This window comes from Oncorhynchus nerka, linkage group LG14 (assembly GCF_034236695.1).
Source record: "Oncorhynchus nerka isolate Pitt River linkage group LG14, Oner_Uvic_2.0, whole genome shotgun sequence".
In the NCBI taxonomy this organism is placed as follows: Eukaryota; Metazoa; Chordata; class Actinopteri; order Salmoniformes; family Salmonidae; genus Oncorhynchus; species Oncorhynchus nerka.
Window position 1 is genome coordinate 59,098,963 of NC_088409.1, and position 18,385 is coordinate 59,117,347.

Sequence of the window (18,385 nt, forward strand, 5' to 3'; positions counted from 1 at the left end):
TCTTTAACGTAGAAAATAGTACAAAAATAAAGAAAAACCCTTGAATGAGTAGGTGTGTCCAAACTTTTGACTGGTACTGTATATACATTTGGACGTTCACTGATTCACATGTATTGTGTTTTCACTTGTTTCCTTGTTCTGCTTCTATGCCCAGACATCAATGAATGTGAGGATCCTGACAACGTGTGTGCAAGCGGCCGATGCATCAACACAGACGGCTCCTATCGCTGTGTGTGTCACCGGGGCTACGTCATGTCCCGCCGGCCCAACCACTGTGTGGCAGCATAACACAGCTACTACTTTGAACATTGTCTTCCCCCACTCAACAGTCCTATCTGCTACTGGGGAAGTGTCAGGGGCTCACTAAAATACCTGTCCAAAAAAAGCTGAGAGGGTTGTTCTCTGAAGAAAACGCCAACGTACTGACGTATCGTGTCTGAGAGAGATTTGAGTCCATAGAACTCTGATATTAATACAGTTTGAGTCTTATACAGCACACACAACTCATTATACATACACATAAGCTCAACTACACACACACACACACACTTGAGACAGCTATTTTAAAGCAGGTAAATAAGTATGTCCTTTTAGCCATCCTTTCCTTTGAAGTTGAAATGCATAGTGGTGAAAAAGAGGTTAATGTACATTGTCCAGAATCCTAACGATACGAACACGTATTTAAAGGTAGTATCCGGCCCATTGAGATTGCTCACTTTGAGCTCAATCATGATCAACACACCGTGTTCTGTGCCCAGACCTGAGGCAGACGGGAACCACTGAATGGGGACAGTGTAGTCTCCAAGGCAAAGATGACACGCTACTGCCACAGACGAGCAGAGCCTTTGTCTAAGTCAGAATCTCTGTCTGTGGATGTTTTTGTTAACAAAACGCTCTCTTCAGCTGGACTGTACAAAACAAACACAGCAACATCATGACATCGCTGAACCAAATTTGTATTCCTCTAAAATGTCAGTGACTTGTATTCTCTCCATTTGTTGATTTTACAACCCCACAGATGTTTCTGATTGCTTCTTGTATTAATTTATGCTGTTCAAAGTGAAATTACTCTTTGTGTAATAATAACTTGTATTATTTTATAGAAATGTATATGCGGAAGAGGAAGCTACACGTCACTGACATGTTTGTACATTTATTTCTTTAGACTTCTTTTTTTTTTTTTTTTTACACGAGAATCGAATGTACCTTAAAGCTGATATAAGATAGTTGACTTTGTATTCACAATTTGAAATGTTTGTGTGATCAATAAACAAATAGTGATAACATACCATGTATATATTTACAATTGAGAAATACCTTCTTCTTTTTTTACCAAATGATATCTGTTTCAGTGAGTAGAACCATTTCTGTAAATGTTCCTTCCTGGTGTCGTTTACAAGCTGAATCAAACCCGAAAACATTTCCTCCTTCCAGCACCTAAAGATGTATAACACTATGCACTGTATTTATGGACGACATAGCCGTTGTGTACTTTTTATAAACAATATTTTTTTGTTGTAATTTTTTGTATTTGTTTCTGGTTATTAACTGTTTTGTCAGTGATTAAAAAAAAAAAAAACTTTATTGCTATGAAAACTATTTGAAAATATATTTGCACACTTTCCATTCCAAGTGACTTTTGGATCTCATTCTTTGTTACAGAATCATATTTATCGTATACACTTTTCAAATCAAATCAAATGTATTTGTCACATACACAGATGTTAATGCGAGTGTAGCGAAATGCTTGTGCTTCTAGTTCCGACAATGCAGTAATAACCAGCGAGTAATCTAACCTAACAATTCCAAAACTACTACCTTATACACACAAGTGTAAAGGGATAAAGAATATGTACATAAAAATATATGGTACAGAACGGAATAGGAAAGATGCAGTAGATGGTATCGAGTATAGTATATACACATGAGATGAGTAATGTAGGGTATGTAAACAAAAGTGGCATAGTTTAAAGTGGCTAGTGATACATGTATTACATAAAGATGCAGTAGATGATATAGAGTACAGTATATACATATAGAGATGAGTAATGTAGGGTATGTAAACATATTAAGTAGCATTGTTTAAAGTGGCTAGTGATATATTTTACATCAATTTCCATTATTAAAGTGGCTGGAGTTGAGTCAGTGTGTTGGCAGCAGCCACTCAATGTTAGTGGTGGCTGTTTAACAGTCTGATGGCCTTGAGATAGAAGCTGTTTTTCAGTCTCTCGGTGACAAGCCGAATTTCTTTAGCCTCCTGAGGTTGAAGAGGCGCTGCTGCGCCTTCATCACGACGCTGTCTGTGTGGGTGGACCAATTCAGTTTGTCCGTGATGTGTACACCGAGGAACTTAAAACTTACTACCCTCTCCACTATTGTCCCATCGATGTGGATAGGGGGCTGCTCCCTCTGCTGTTTTCTGAAGTCCACAATCATCTCCTTTGTTTTGTTGACGTTGAGTGTGAGGTTATTTTCCTGACACCACGCTCCGAGGGCCCTCACCTCCTCCCTGTAGGCCGTCTCGTCATTGTTGGTAATCAAGCCTACAACTGTAGTGTCGCCCGCAAACTTGATAATTGAGTTGGAGGCGTGCATGGCCACGCAGTCGTGGGTGAACAGGGAGTACAGGAGAGGGCTCAGAACGCACCCTTGTCGATGTACAGCATTCTCACATAGGTATTCCTCTTGTCCAGATGTGTTAGGGCAGTGTGCAGTGTGGTTGAGATTGCATCGTCTGTGGACCTATTTGGGCGGTAAGCAAATTGGAGTGGGTCTAGGCGGGTGTGAGGTAGGGTGGAGGTGATATGATCCTTGACTAGTCTCTCAAAGCACTTCATGATGACGGAAGTGAGTGCTACGGGGCGGTAGTCATTTAGCTCAGTTACCTTAGCTTTCTTGGGAACAGGGACAATGGTGGCCCTCTTGAAGCATGTGGGAACAGCAGACTGGGATAAGGATTGATTGAATATGTCCGTAAATGTAACCGATGTGAAACGGTTAGCGGTGCGCGCTAAATAGCGTATCAATCGGTGACGTCACTTGCTCTGAGACCTTGAAGTAGTGGTTCCCCTTGCTCTGCAAGGGCCGCGGCTTTTGTGGAGCGATGGGTAACGATGCTTCGTGGGTGACTGTTTCGCGCCCGGGTATGGGCGAGGGGACGGTCTAAAGTTATACTGTTACATAAACACACCAGCCAGTCTGCGCATGCTCTGAGGGCGCGGCTGGGGATGCCGTCTGGGCCTGCAAGGTTGTTGTTATAAAGTAGTAACATATTGGAAGCTAGTTCAGTATACATTAGGAGTAAACCAGTAGGTATTACACAGTATTTTGATTTAGCCTGATGGCTCAAACTAAATTCTTCCGCTGCACTATCGTTCGCTACATACTTTGTGTTGACGAGGGGCACAAGGGGCGTAGTACAAAACAAAGTCATCAGCGATTGGATCATCTCTAACCAATCAGCGTATCAAAGCCAATCACGAATTTCCAAACCACTACATTACCCATGTGTGTTCTAGCTTTGGCTCAACCTATTGGTTTCTGGACCAATCAGACGGCCCAGGATGTGGTTGCATTCGGTGAAGGGTTGCAGAGGTATTCAGAACCAGACTCATTGCGGAGAAGAAAGTAACGTCTGTGGGCGTGGTGTAGCGTTTGGCTGGAGAAAGGAGTGTGGGTAGCCAGGCAAATTTTGATTAGAATCATCACTGTCCCTATCTTACACTGTCATAACAGCAGTTTCCACCTCTCTGACACATGCGCTATGTGGTCAGGCCTCTAATCCATTTACCTGCCACTCTAACCCTAATTCCCAGGAGTGTTTATAAGGATCCCATGTCTAATCTCTTTTATAGGCCAATCCTTCTCCACCACACACTACAAAGCTGATTAAAGAGGTTCACTTCATTCTTAATTATCTCTTGCGGATTACAAGGGCTAGCCAAATATCCGCTTTTTCTGTTGGACTGTACACTCTGTTTTCTCTCATCATGAACTATCCTGAATCTGGGCCAAATGACTGGAAGACCGGTGTTAACACTTACCACTTGCTGGCAAATACGATAAGTGGCAGCTTCGGAGTAATTGTAATGCCTCATTATTACTGTGTTCACCAATAACCAGTAACAACTACACTTGCTGTTCCTTTGTTTCTCCTTTGTTTATTACAAATATATCCCACTCGAGTGGGTCTACAATTACATCATACCAAACATTAGGAGCACCTTCCTAATATTGAGCCGCACCCCCAATTCAGCCTCAATTCGTTGGGGCATGGACTCTACAAGGTGTCGAAAGCGTTCCACGGGGATGCTGGCCCATGTTGATTCCAATGCCCACAGTTGTGTCAAGTCGGCTGGATGTCCTTTGGGAGGTGGACCATTCTTGACACGCATGGGAAAACCCAACAGTGCTGCAGTTCTTGACACAAACCGGCATTTTTTTGCCTTGCCCATTCACCCTCTAAATGACATACACAATCCAAGTCTCAATTGTCTCAAGGCTTAAAAGTCATTATTTAGCCTGTCTCCTCCCCTTCATCTACACTGATTTGAAGTGGATTTAACAAGTGACATCAATAAGGGATCATGGCTTTCAACTGGATTCGCCTGTTCAGTCTGTCATGGAAAGAGCATGTGTTCTTAATGTTTTTTGTATTCTCAGTGTATATCACACAGCCTTAAAGCATGTCGTGACTATGGAGCCTTTATTAAATGATCATTCAAGCAGTAAGAGTACCTTAAAAACAGGCATTAGTATTATTATAGTTTTGTAAGTGGACTTTCAGCCTGTTACAATGTAATGATATGGGATCAGGACAAGGGACAAGATGGGCTAATAGTAGGCTCCTGCTCCACTGTCTCCATCACAGAGAGGGAGAGAGTTCAGTCCTGTCTGTACCATTGACCTGCACTGTAACAGAGCATGAAAACTGCACCCAGGCTGACCCGCACCTCAGTACACACCCAGGGAGCTATATAATCACTTGATTTCACCCATTAGCCCTGATGGTGCTGGTTGTGTTAACAAGGTCAACTGAGGCTCTCTCTCTCTGTGCGTGTGTGAGTGTCTGTGTGAGTGTGTGTGTGCGTTGAGTGTGTGTGTGTGTGGGGGGGGGGGATATCTTGATGATGTAGCCGTTGTTGGATTAGGGCTGAGGAGGAATGAGAAGTGTCAGGTAGTGTCAGACTAGACAGTAATCCTATCTCCCTGTACTGGGTGCCTACCCGGGTCGGAACCGGGTCAGTGTGCTGCTGCGCTGTAATACATTTCACAGCTGGGGGATGACAAGGGCAGGGAATGTGTTTCAATAGAGAAGAGGCATCAGGGGTCCACTGTGGGAACCTTTCATCCCAAATCATTTTCATATGGTGGAATACCATGTGGAAATGTATCAGGGAACTAGCCAAAATCATATTTGTTTGGAATATCCACAATTTAGAGGGGAAAAAAAGGAATCGTAATGTATTGGTTATACAGAGCATTCGGGAAAGTATTCAGACCCCTTGACCTTTTCCACATTTTGTTATTCTCAAATTAATTCAACAAAATCTTTTCCTCCTCAATCTACACACAATACCCCATAATGACAAAGTGTAAACAGGTTTTTAGACATTTTTGTAAATGTATTAAAAATAAAAAACAGAAATGCCCTTTGCTATGAGACTCGACATTGAGTTCAGGTGCATCCTGTGTCCATTGATCATCCTTGACAACTTGATTGGAGTCCATCTGTGGTAAATTCAATTGATTGGACATGATTTGCTAAGGCACACACACACCTGTCTATTTAAGGTCCCTTAGTTGACAGTGCAGTTCAGAGAAAAAAAACAAGCCATGAGGTCAAAGGAATTGTCAGTAGAGCGCCGAGACATGATTATGTCTAGGCATAGATCTGGGGAAGGGTACCATAAAAATTCTGCAGCATTAAATGTCCCCAAGAACACAGTGACCTCCATCATTCTTAAATGGAAGAAGTTTGGAACCACCAAGACTCTTCCTAGAGCTGGCCGCCTGGCCAAACTGAGCAATCGGGGGAGAAGGGCCTTGGTCAGGGAGGTGACCAAGAAGTTGATGGTCACTCTGAAAGAGCTCCAGAGTTCCTCTGTGGAGATGGGAGAACCTTCCAGAAGGACAACCATCTCTGCAGCACTCCACCAATCAGGCCTTTATGGTAGAGTAGCCAGACAGAAGCCACTCCTCTGTAAAATGCACAAGACAGCTTACTTGGAGTTTGCTAAAAGGCACCTAAAGGACTCTCAGACCATGAGAAACAAGATTCTCTGGTCTGATGAAACCAAGATTGAACTCTTTGGCCTGAATGCCAAGCGTCACATCTGGAGGAAACTTGGCACCATCCCTACGGTGAAGCATGGTAGTGCCAGCATCATGCTTTGGGGACGTTTTTCAGCGTCAGGTACTGGGAGACGAGTCAGGATCGAGGGAAAGATGAACGGAGCAAAGTACAGAGAGATCCTTGATGAAATCCTTCTCCGGAGCATTGAAGGTTTCACCTTCCAACAGGACAATGATTCTAAGCACACAGCCAAGTGGCATGGGGTCAAGTCTCTGAATGCCATTGAGTGGCACAGCCAGAGCTGAACCCTGAAAATAGCTGTGCAGCGACACTCCCCATCCAACCTGACAAAGCTTGAGAGGATCTGCAAAAAAGAATGGGAGAAACTTCCCAAATACAGGTGTGCCAAACTTGTAGCGTCATACCCAAGAAGACTCTAGGCTATAATTGCTGCCAAAGGTGCTTCAACAAAGTACTGAGTAAAGTGTCTGAATACTTATGTGATAGTGATATTTCTGTTTTAATACATTTGCAAAAATTTCTAAAAACATTTTTTTGCTTTGTCATTATGTGGTATTGTGTGTAGGTTGATGAGGGGGAAAAAACGATTTAATCCATTTTAGAACAAGGCTGTAACATAACAAAATCTGGAAAAAGTCAAGGGGTTGGAATACTTTCCAATTGCACTGTATAATATGCCAAATGGATTGATTCATTTTTGTTGGATAATCTATTTTGAAACTTATTGGGATCCAGCTAATACCAGTAACTCAAGTGAAGCAGGTATCTAGAACAGCGTTTATACCTGATTCTAACTTCCGTCTTTTGTCCTGATCTTGTCCGCATTCTGATTGTGCCGATATTTTTGGACAGGTGTAGACATCAAAAGATTGTGATCAGATCGTCCTGCCCTCCTCCGGAGGTAGTCAGACATGCCTTGTGTGTGGATATTTACACGTGTAGACAGATCTGGACAGAGAAACCATTTAAATCGTCATCATTCCGCCCTCTAAAATCATTCACAGGTGGCACCAGTGAATGATTATATCAATGTGTCTTACAAAAAATAAATACATATTATTTTGAAAGAATAGCTGTGAAATCATTTGCATAAAAGAAGGGACCAGGAAATGTGGTCACAATGCAAACACAGTAGATGGATAACCGACACATTTGAATACCGTGTGTGGAGACACATTTCTGGAAATGTGCGCACAATCAGAATGCAGACAAGATCAGGACAAAGGACCCATGTTAGCACCAGGTATAAACTTGGCTAAGGTGTCTGATGGCTGGATTTGGATGTTCTCGCTCCTCACAGGGCTTTCACACATCAGGGTTGTCCAAAAGTGCTGCCTTAGCACCCCTGCCAACGCACTGGCATCGGATGGCTCATAATCCTCACCCTCCAGACACCCTAACCCTCATCACCGCCTCTCCTTTCACCAGATGTAAGCCCTGTCCTGTACACATGTACCTGACCTACTGACCAGTTCCAAGTTAAAGTCCCCTCTCTCTTTCCACTACCTCCCTCCCCTCCCTTTCTCTAGTCTAATTCTATCCCTTGGTTTTCCGGCCTGTTCTAATCCCCCACCTGCCTCTCACTTTCTCTCAAGCTCACCTTACCTGACTTTCCAAGAGTAACCATGAAAACACACTTCAAAGAGAAAGGCCTATGCGAGACTGGACAAGCATGAATTCAAATGCTTCAGTAATAGTGATGCATTTTGGTTCAGGAACTGGAATAGTACTGTCACCAATATGCAATTTATAGCTTTTAAAAGTGAGACATTGTTATGAGGAACAACGAATACCTGGAGGATGCCGTGTCCGTGAGTCTGTTCTGCATGCTTTCTCTGTTTACACCAAACAGTAGAAGAGGGAAATCCTGGTCCAACAATTACAGAGGTGAGGGAGGGCGGAGTCTGGAAAACAAGAATAGCAAAATGCATTTAATGACGGACATAGCGCATGGTGTTCCATCATAAGCAATAAACGTTTCATGTTTTCACCTCACTTTGATAACACTTTGTCAATAAGAGGTACCAGTGAAAATCCTCTTTAACAAATCTTGTTCATACTTTGACTAGTGTATCATGTATACATGTTTCCTTCTGTGTAGCATGTAAATATGTACATATGTATGTTGTACGCTCAACACAATGGAAGTGAGAAGAGAATGAAACCATCAACAAACGTTTAGTGCTTGTCAGGATTTGTCCTCCAGGCCCCGCCCCTTTGCAATGACACAAGTCTTCAGCTAAATAAACCTGCAACTATAACTGTGGCCCTTGTCTCAGTGTCCTCGCCTCTGTCACTATTTCTCTACCTTTAGCTCCCAAACCAGAATACTAGAATACTACTACGGCATTGACGACTATAGTTCTCATTTCATCTCCTTGAGACTTTCTTCCTGGATATGGATCTAAAGGATTTTTGCCTGAGTGAAAACGTCCACTTCCACAGCCAGCACAACCAGTAAGAATTACTGAGATTTTTTTTTGTAATTTTTTTTTTACATTCATATTTGGTATGAAAGTAATGAACAATTGAATGTGATCATAGATACATTTTATTGGTCGTTAATCTGATTGCCACCATTTATGTGCTGTTGATGTGTGTTTATTTTAAATTTAAGCATGATATAAGGCTTAATTCAGTTGAAAAAAAAAGAAGTTATTATTAATTGTCTGCAGAATAAATGCCAAATTTGATGTCCTCCATAGGGAACATGAATAGAGTTGTTGGTCCTTGAGGTGGTCCACCTAATAGGCAGACTATATTGTGGCATGCATGCCACTGTTATCGTAACAGTTCTATAAATAATAGGGCATTATTTCAGTGGCACTATATTGTTGTCATGATCATTTCAATTGTGCCATCAGCCTGTTGGACTCCTCAAACACCGACGACGCTCCTTTACTAGATGATACATGTATCAAGACGGACCCCCCCAGCCCTACCTTCGCCCTGGACAGAACCACAGCATTCAGTCCCAGCTCGGACAGCAGTGGATACAATTTATTCTCACCGGGTCACTCACTGGACCCGGAATCCCCGAGTTCGAGCAGCAGCGGCAGCGGTGTCAGCGCAGCACCGGACTCTAGCAGCGCATCTCAGTTTTGCTCGGATCGCAGTTTGGCGCTCTCCTCGCACGTTGACTCCATCCTCAAATGTGACTACTTATCGTCGCTGGGCTCTGGGCCTAAAAGGCTGTGCCTAGTGTGTGGCGACTTTGCATCGGGATATCACTACGGAGTAGCGTCGTGTGAGGCATGCAAGGCTTTCTTCAAGAGGACAATTCAAGGTAAACAAAAAGTGTATAGGTTTCTGCAAAAACCCGATAGAACATCAAATCAAGCAGTCTGTGGTGGTGTGTGTTGCGTGCACTGTGTGCGAGCGTGCACGTGTGATACTTTTAGGATAAGGCGAAGTTCTGGGCTAGATCTTAATGAATAATATAATCAATAATATATTAGAGGGGGAAACGCAAATTAGGCTGATTGCGGCATACACAGATTTCCAATAGTTCTGTTAGCCGCAGACTCAGCTATGGGATTGATTTTCGTGTGAAGACTCAATGTGCTTCATATTGGTTGATGGCCCCAGAAATGCTTTATTGTCCCCCAATATGAAATTGGGGAGGGGACTGTGGATCTATCTCGGTCCGTTCGTACGTTCGTTACACGCGATAGGCCAATCTGCTATCTCAAACAGCACTGGGCCGATTTTGAAGCGTCTTGCCATAGAGATCCGGCATTTACAATGTTACACGGATTGACCGCGAGAGCTATGGCCTAGTAGTTAATTTAAGGGGGGTCGACAACGATATGTTTATTGTTGCCTTGTTTCTAAATGGAAGAAATAGGTTTTGATTTCTTAATATAATCCTGAATATTGGATTTTTGCAGTCTGAAACTAGAGCGGATTATTCTCTGCTACAAATGTTCCAAAATAACTGACGCGTGATATTGATCCAGTGGCGCTTGATGCATTAACGACTGAATCTCAACATTATTTGACTATGCGCCTAATTTCAAATATGAAGTTGAATGAAAATACTTATTGTATTATCATTTATCAAAAGTGGCTTTTCATAATGCGTTCTTTTAGCAACAGTGCCCATCTCAAAGTATGAAACTGCAGCTTAAACATGTGTTATTGCACCTATAACACCACACAACACATTTTAGTTTCTTGATGAATGGCACTCTGAAGAGGTGCCAATCTCTTGTTAAAAGCTTGGAGCTGTAACTTGGAGGCCCTAATCTCAGAGCCTCTTGTCCAGGGGGATGGGGGGGTTTAGGGGTGAGCTCATTGATCGAGGGCCCTTGGCCCCTAGATCACCCCCAGATCCAGACCCGCTTGTCTGGGTATAGATGTGTGGGAGAAATGAATCAATACTCCATTAAATCCCCTTTTTTTGTCTTGTGTGAGACCAAACGTTGTAACACTTGTTGTGGTCGTTAGGCTCAGTGTGAAAAAGCCAATCAATATCTGTATTTTGTCTGGGCTTTTATTGATTGCTGTGTGAAAGCTCAGGGTGCCAGCGAACCATAGAGGCAAAGGACTTCTGTCATAGTGCCACAGACAGTGAAACTCAGTAAACCACCAGATGGCAAAGGTTAGCCATGGTGGCACCCCCCCACTAAAAACACTTTGTTTTACAGCATGGCAATTTGACCTTTAGGCTTTCTGAAAAGTTAAGCATCAAGAATGCACTGTGAGAGAGACTGCAAAATACAGTGTCACCATTTTGATTGCATTTTTGCATCATTGGCTTTTCTGACTGGTAAACCTCAAGTATAGAGTTGCGTGGTGTAAACAGAGCTGCGCTTTTCTCTGTTTCCAGGTAACATTGAGTACAGCTGCCCTTTGATGAACGATTGTGAGATCACCAAGCGTCGTAGGAAGTCGTGCCAAGCGTGCCGCTTCCAGAAGTGCCTGCGTGCCGGCATGATGAAGGAAGGTGAGACTCGATGACCAACTCAGCAACTCATCTCAGTGGGATCAATGGGCTCAATAAAGGGACATGCTTAAGTGTGCAGGTCTGCAGAACACATGCAGCCTGAGTTTAGAGTTTTTAACTACTCAACCTCTATTTTCAATCCCCATTAGCTGTGGCCAAGGCAGCTGCCTCTCTTCCTAGGGTCCTGCAACATTAAAGCAGTTATATACCATTTTAAATATTACACAACATTACATTTCCTAACACTTTTCACAACACTTTAAGTATGTTCCCTTAGGCCACTACTCTTCTACCACATACACTACCGTTCAGAAGTTTGGGATGACTTAGAAATTTATTTTTTTCTCTTTTTTAAAATTGATTCTACTGCTTGCATCAGTTACCCGATGTGGAATAGAGTTCAATGGCGCCGTGACTCTATGTAGTACTGTGCACTTCCCATAGTCTGTTCTTGACTTGGGGATTGGGGCTCAATCAATGAGCAAAAAGGATGATCACTGATCATCATGTTTGTGTCACCACAGGTGTTCGCATGGACCGAGTCAGAGGAGGACGTCAGAAGTACAAGAGAAGGGGGGACTCTGGCCTCTCTCATTATACGAAGGCCCCAGACACACACCCCGCCAAGTCCAACGGTGTGTACCCTCTGTCGTGCAACGCTCACACACTCCAATAAGAGTCTTGTCAGTCACAAGCGGGGAGTACAATAGAGTGCATTACTAATATATCTGTTTGACCTCTTTCAGGATACAAAGTGATCTCCCAGCTCCTCTTGACAGAGCCAGCCCCCCTGTGTGCCACGCCTGACAACTCAACCAATGATGACAACCTTAAAGCCCTGCTGATGCTTTGTGACCTCCTGAACAGGGAACTCCTGGTCATGATTGGCTGGGCAAAGCATATCCCAGGTACCCACTCCTGTTTCTCTTGTAGGTCATCTTAAATAAGTGTGACTCCCTGTTTAAAAACAATTAAAATACTATGCCATTTTCCACTGGTACAAAGGGACAAAGTTGACTTTTTATACTGTGAGAACTTATGGAGTATTACATTTCCATATTTGCCCTTCCAGGCTTCTCTGCCCTCTCATTGGTGGACCAGATGGCCCTGCTGCAGAGTGGTTGGATGGAGACACTGGTCCTGTCAGTTGTGTCTCAGTCTCTGGGCTATGGGGAGGAGCTGGTGTTTGCTGGGAACCTGCGTCTGGGCCAGGCCCAGTGCAGAGCAGCCGGACTCTCTGACCTCTACACCGCCCTGAGACAGCTGACCACCAAGTACAGGCAGATGAACCTGAGCCGAGAGGAAGTGGTCACTCTCAAGGCTATGGCCCTCGCCAACTCAGGTACTAACTACATGGCCTGCACTGGATATCTGTTATCAGTAGTTCAGTGTTGTCAGCTGTTTATTTATTGTTTTATTAAACCTTTCTTTAACTAGGCAAGTCAGTTAATAACAAATTCTCATTTACAATGACGGCCTACCCCGGCCAAACCCACCCCTAACCCGGACGACGCTGGGCCAATTGTGCGCCGCCCTATGGGACTCCTGATCACAGCCGGTTATGATACAACCCGGGATCAAGCCCGGGTCTGTAGTGACGCCTCTAGCACTGCAATGTCTCAGACCGCTGCGCCACTCCGGATCATGTAACTGTGACAGAGCAAACTCAAGAGACCTAGCTGTACCCTTGTACAATCCCTCTTAGAAAGCAGTATATGAATGATAGAACTATCAAAAATATACACTACTATCTAATCTGCCTGGCTACTGCTTACAATAAATAATTGTGTTCAATTCAGCTTTACAATACACTGGCTTGGTACAAAATCTACTACACCATCCTCAGGCAGCCCTACATACAGTCACTCCTTCAGGACTGTGGAGAGAGTCAGGGCTCGATTCAATCCGTATTGTGGAAGTTCAGCGCTGCAGCGTGATTGAAATTTAGAGGCAATGTTACCGCGTTAGCAGAGACTGTATTTACGTAAACGCTGCAGATGTCGTCTCGATCGGAAATGACCCTTTACATGTCTATCTTGCATTCTGAAATGCTTTAGCAATACAGATTGATTCAAGCCCCTAAGTGTGATTCACAGTGACTTTCCCTCAGGGTGTGTCCTTGAATACACTTTTGCTCCAGGGTCAGGTCCCCTAGCAGGGCAAGGCTGTTAAATGATGGTCAATGCCTTGAAAAGCTACTAGCTGTCAGGGACTGAATGAGTGGCTAGACCCCTCATATTGGCAAACGTCCCTCACAGGTCTCGTGTTTTAGTAATAGGATTCTCTCAGCATGACCCATGTCACTATCAGCCCTCCACTTTTTTTTTGCAACTACCATTAATAATTGTATATAATGACTAACGGTATTACCGATGCTATACTACATACTTGTGTGCGCCAAAACATTTGTTGATGAATCATTGTTCCATCACCTCTGTACAAGCTGCCAGTCTTCAGACCACCATGACAGAGAGTGGGGAGGTCTAGACGTCTGCCAAATCTGTTCTCCAACACCCACTTCTCTCACCCCTCCCTCCCCTCCCTTCCGGCTCCCGCTGTTATTCCCCAGGCCACAGCGAGTGGAAACTGATCAATATCCTAGCAGTGAGAAGGCTGCTTCTGCCCTCAGCCCTGATCAATAAATCCATCTGCCTCCCAGCACCCTGCAAATTATCACAGCAATTCAGAAATCCATTAGGCGAGTCTGGCTGCGATAGCCTGACACTCCGGGGCAGTCACAACTGCCTGAGGTGGCTAGAAGGATCAGAGGAGAGAGCCTTTGTTTTTACATTTTACAGTCCTTTCAGGGAAAATGAGGGTCGGCTTGCATGCAACTTAACCTTGGCCCGTCCATTAGCCCTCAATGGCGAAACAAATGAGGTGGACAATGGGATCGGACACGCTGTCGTGCCGAAACAAGGGGAGGTTTATCACACAATTCCACCCACACCCAAACACCCACAGGCCTCCCTTGACCTTGTCTCTCCCCGCTCAGACGCAGAGAACCTGGAGAGTGTGGAGGCAGTGCAGCGGTTCCAGGACGGACTCCATGAGGCCCTGCAGGAGTACGAGAGCGCCCAGCACACAACAGAGCTCCACCGGGCAGGCAAACTGCTCATGACCCTGCCCCTGCTCCGGCAGACTGCCAACCGTGCCGTGGACACCTTCTGCCGGCTCCACCTGGAGGGTCACGTGCCCATGCACAAACTCTTCCTGGAGATGCTGGACGCCAACATATGACTGTTCTACACCTAACCTCCCATTGGCCCCTCACAAACCGTAACCAGGTGGCCCATTGTCGTGGGGTCAGAAGTTCAGGGTTTTGGTGGGTCACAGTTTTATGACAAGTCATGGTGTCATGGAACGAGCCTGATAACTGCGTACTGTAGAACAACATATACAAGTGATAGATCTCGTTTCTCATTAGGGCAAAAGCCAAGGGCTCTATTCAATCTGTATTGCGGAAGTTCAGCGTCACAGCGCGATCGAAATTCAAAGGCAATGTTCTTGCGTTAGCGGAGACTGCATTCACGGTAAATACTAGCTTATGTCGGCTCAATCAGAAATGACCTTTACATTGCTGTGGGGCAACCTGGAACGCTTCAGCGATACAGTTTGAATAGAGTTCCAAGTCTAGTAGATTCATATATTTTGGTACTTTTTACAGAGGAGAGTATATACACTACATTGTTTTTTTGTATCGTGGGGATTTTCCAGCCATGATATTCAGTCAATATGAAAGAATGTCACTCATGATGAAAACATAATAGCACTTATTGACGATATATTCTGTTAGCTAGATATCACATAGCCAAAGGCCTCTGCAAGCTCTTAGCCAGGCTGAACCAGACTATTAGTACTGCTATCATTACAAACAGAACATTCTTTTGGACTTACCTGCCTTATAATGTACTAAGAAGGTGCGTTGCCATGACATTTGTATTTTATTTATTTATTACATGATCGCTGTACAAAGACATGAACTGCTTTCTTACTAGTTTGTATGCGTTTGAATAAAATGCTTTTGGAATTAAATGCGTTTCGAGTGTGACAGACATTGGAGCGTGAACATTGTGTTTCATGTTGAACCCCAAAGTAGGCTCACTGTAATTAGTTAATCGTTTTATTGGATTTATGAAGATCCGATTAGAAAAGTACAATCATAAAAGCAAGAAACTTGAGGGTACTGTATATGAAATGCACTCACAGCATCCTCGGCTAACATTCTGCTACTGACAAAGCAATCCCACTGTTGCCAAAATAATAATTATTAGTTCATGGACAGACAGATGTACTTTGTACAGACAAACACAGAACATTCAATGTTACATTTCAATTTAAGATATTTGTTACATAGACATATATACAGTGGGGCAAAAAAGTATTTAGTCAGCCACCAATTGTGCAAGTTCTCCCACTTAAAAAGATGAGAGAGGCCTATAATTTTCATCATAGGTACACTGCAAATATGACAGACAAAATGAGAAGACAAAATCCAGAAAATCAAATTGTAGGATTTTTAATGAATGTATTTGCAAATTATGGTAGAAAATAAGTATTTGGTCACCTACAAACAAGCAAGATTTCTGGCTCTCACAGACCTGTAACTTCTTCTTTTAGAGGCTTCTCTGTCCTCCACTCGTTACCTGTATTAATGGCACCTGTTTGAACTTGTTATCAGTATAAAAGACACCTGTCCACAACCACAAACAGTCACACTCCAAACTCCACTATGGCCAAGACCAAAGAGCTGTCAAAGGACACCAGAAACAAAATTGTAGACCTGCACCAGGCTGGGAAGACTGAATCTGCAATAGGTAAGCAGCTCGGTTTGAAGAAATCAACTGTGGGAGCAATTATTAGGAAATGGAAGACATACAAGACCACTGATAATCTCCCTCGATCTGGGGCTCCACGCAAGATCTCACCCCGTGGGCTCAAAATGATCACAAGAACGGTGAGCAAAAATCCCAGAACCACACGGGGGGACCTAGTGAATGAGCTGCAGAGAGCTGGGACCAAAGTAACAAAGCCTACCATCAGCAAGGGCATTGAAGATGAAACGTGGCTGGGTCTTTCAGCATGACTATGATCCCAAACACATCGCCCCGGGCAACGAAGGAGTGGCTTCGTAAGAAGCATTTCAAGGTCCTGGAGTGGCCTAGCCAGTCTCCAGATCTCAACCCCATAGAACATCTTTGGAGGGAGTTGAAAGTCTGTGTTGCCCAGCAAGAGCCCCAGAACATCACTGCTCTAGAGGAGATCTGCATGGAGGAATGGGACAAAATACCAGCAACAGTGTGTGAAAACCTTGTGAAGACTTACAGAAAACGTTTGACCTCTGTCATTGCCAACAAAGGCTATATAACAAAGTATTGAGATAAACTTTTGTTATTGACCAAATACTTATTTTGCACCATAATTTGCAAATAAATTCAGAAAAAATCATACAATGTGATTTTCTGGATTTTTTTTCCTTCTCATTTCATCTGTCATAGTTGAAGTGTACCTATGATGAAAATTACAGGCCTCTCATCTTTTTAAGTGGGAGAACTTGCACAATTGGTGGCTGACTAAATACTTTTTTGCAGCACTGTACATATAGGCTGATTTATGTATATATACATCTTCAAATAATATTTTTGCAGGAATCTCCTTGCGAATGATTTTGCCGAAGATTGTAACACCGCCGGGCTGGGCAACCTGAGCTTTTGCTATCTCAGTTGAAGTCAGTTTTTCACAATTCCTGACATTTAATCCTAGTAAAAATCCCGTTTTAGGTCAGTTAGGATCACTACTTTATTTTAAGAATGTGAAATGTCAGAATAATAGTAGAGAAGGATATAATTCAGCTTTTATTAATTTTATCACATTCCCAGTGGGTCAGAAGTTTACATACACTTAATTTGTATTTGGTAGCATTGCCTTTAAATTGTTTAACTTGGGTCAAGCGTTTCAGGTAGCCTTCCACAAGCTTCCCACAATAAGTTGGGTGAATTTTGGCCCATTCCCCTGACAGAGCTGGTGTAACCGAGTCAGGTTTGTTAGCCTCCTTGGTCGCACACACCTTTTCAGTTCTGCCCACAAATTTTCTATGGGATTGAGGTCAGGGCTTTGTGATGGCCACTCCAATACCTTGACTTTGTCCTTAAGTCATTTTGCCACAACTTTGGAAGTTTGCTTGGGGTCATTGTCCATTTGCGACCAAGCTTTAACTTCCTGACTGATGTCTTGAGATGTTGCTTCAAATATATCCACATAATTTTCCGTCCTCATGATGCCATTTTTTTGTAAAGTGCACCAGTCCCTCCTGCAGAAAAGCACCCCCACAACATGATGCGGTCACCCCAGTGCTTCACGGTTGTGTTCTTCGGCTTGCAAGCATCCCCCTTTTTCCTCCAAACATAACGATGGTCATTATGGCCAAACAGTTCTATTTTTGTTTCATCAGACCAGAGGACATTTCTCCAAAAAGTACAATCTTTGTCCCCACGTGCAGTTGCAAGCTGTAGTCTGGCTTTTTTATGGCGCTTTTAGAGCAGTGGCTTCTTCCTTGCTGAGCGGCCTTTTATGTTATGTTGATATAGTACTCGTTTTACTGTGAATATTGATACTTTTTGTACCCGTTTCCTCCAGCATTTTCACAAGGTCCTTTGTTTTTGTCCTGGGAATGATTTGAACGTACTTTGGTGCAAAAAGTGCGTCTCTAGGAGACAGAACGCGTCGCCTTCCTGAGCGGTATGATGGCTGCGTGGTCCCATGGTGTTTATACTTGTGTATTATTGTTTTGTACAGATGAACGTGGTACCTTCAGGCATTTGGAAATTGCTCCCAATGATGAACCACATTTTCTTCTGACGTCTTGGCTGATTTCTTTTGATTTTCCCATGATGTCAAGCAAAGATGCACTGAGTTTGAAGGTAGGCCTTGAAATGCATCCACAGGTACACCTCCAATTGACTCAAATTATGTCAATTAGCCTATCAGAAGCTTCTAAAGCCATGACATCATTTTCTGGAATTTTGCAAGCTGTTTAAAGGCACAGTCAACTTAGTGTATGTTAACTTCTGTCCCTCTGGAATTGTGATACAGTGAATTATAAGTGAAATAATCTGTAAACA

General features: G+C 43.4%; 2 protein-coding genes across 2 annotated transcripts in view; both read left to right on the forward strand.

Annotated features, from left to right (window-relative positions):
- LOC115141241 (latent-transforming growth factor beta-binding protein 4-like) overlaps window positions 1–1,632 on the forward strand; it is a 63,343-nt gene extending 61,711 nt beyond the window's left edge. Inside the window, 1 exon segment of the mRNA XM_029680000.2 lies at window positions 155–1,632. Coding sequence (XP_029535860.2) covers window positions 155–288 — 134 coding nt within the window. The 3' untranslated portion in view covers window positions 289–1,632.
- A 6,945-nt stretch (window positions 1,633–8,577) lies between these two features.
- Window positions 8,578–15,294, forward strand: LOC115141544 (estrogen-related receptor gamma-like). The gene is made up of 7 exons (XM_029680503.1): window positions 8,578–8,773; window positions 9,181–9,602; window positions 11,148–11,264; window positions 11,789–11,899; window positions 12,011–12,172; window positions 12,337–12,606; window positions 14,260–15,294. Exons 1-7 carry the CDS (start codon window positions 8,715–8,717, stop codon window positions 14,502–14,504), a joined length of 1,386 nt encoding a protein of 461 aa, XP_029536363.1. The 5' UTR covers window positions 8,578–8,714; the 3' UTR covers window positions 14,505–15,294.
- The last annotated feature ends 3,091 nt before the right edge of the window (window positions 15,295–18,385 follow it).

Excerpts from the sequence above, each read along its gene's own strand:
- LOC115141544 (XM_029680503.1), top strand. The coding sequence starts at position 8,715 with ATGGATCTAAAGGATTTTTGCCTGAGTGAAAACGTCCACTTCCACAGC. Across the intron at positions 9,603-11,147 it reads CTTCAAGAGGACAATTCAAG|GTAACATTGAGTACAGCTGC; the intron begins GTAAACAAAAAG and ends CTCTGTTTCCAG. Across the intron at positions 11,900-12,010 it reads ACACCCCGCCAAGTCCAACG|GATACAAAGTGATCTCCCAG; the intron begins GTGTGTACCCTC and ends GACCTCTTTCAG.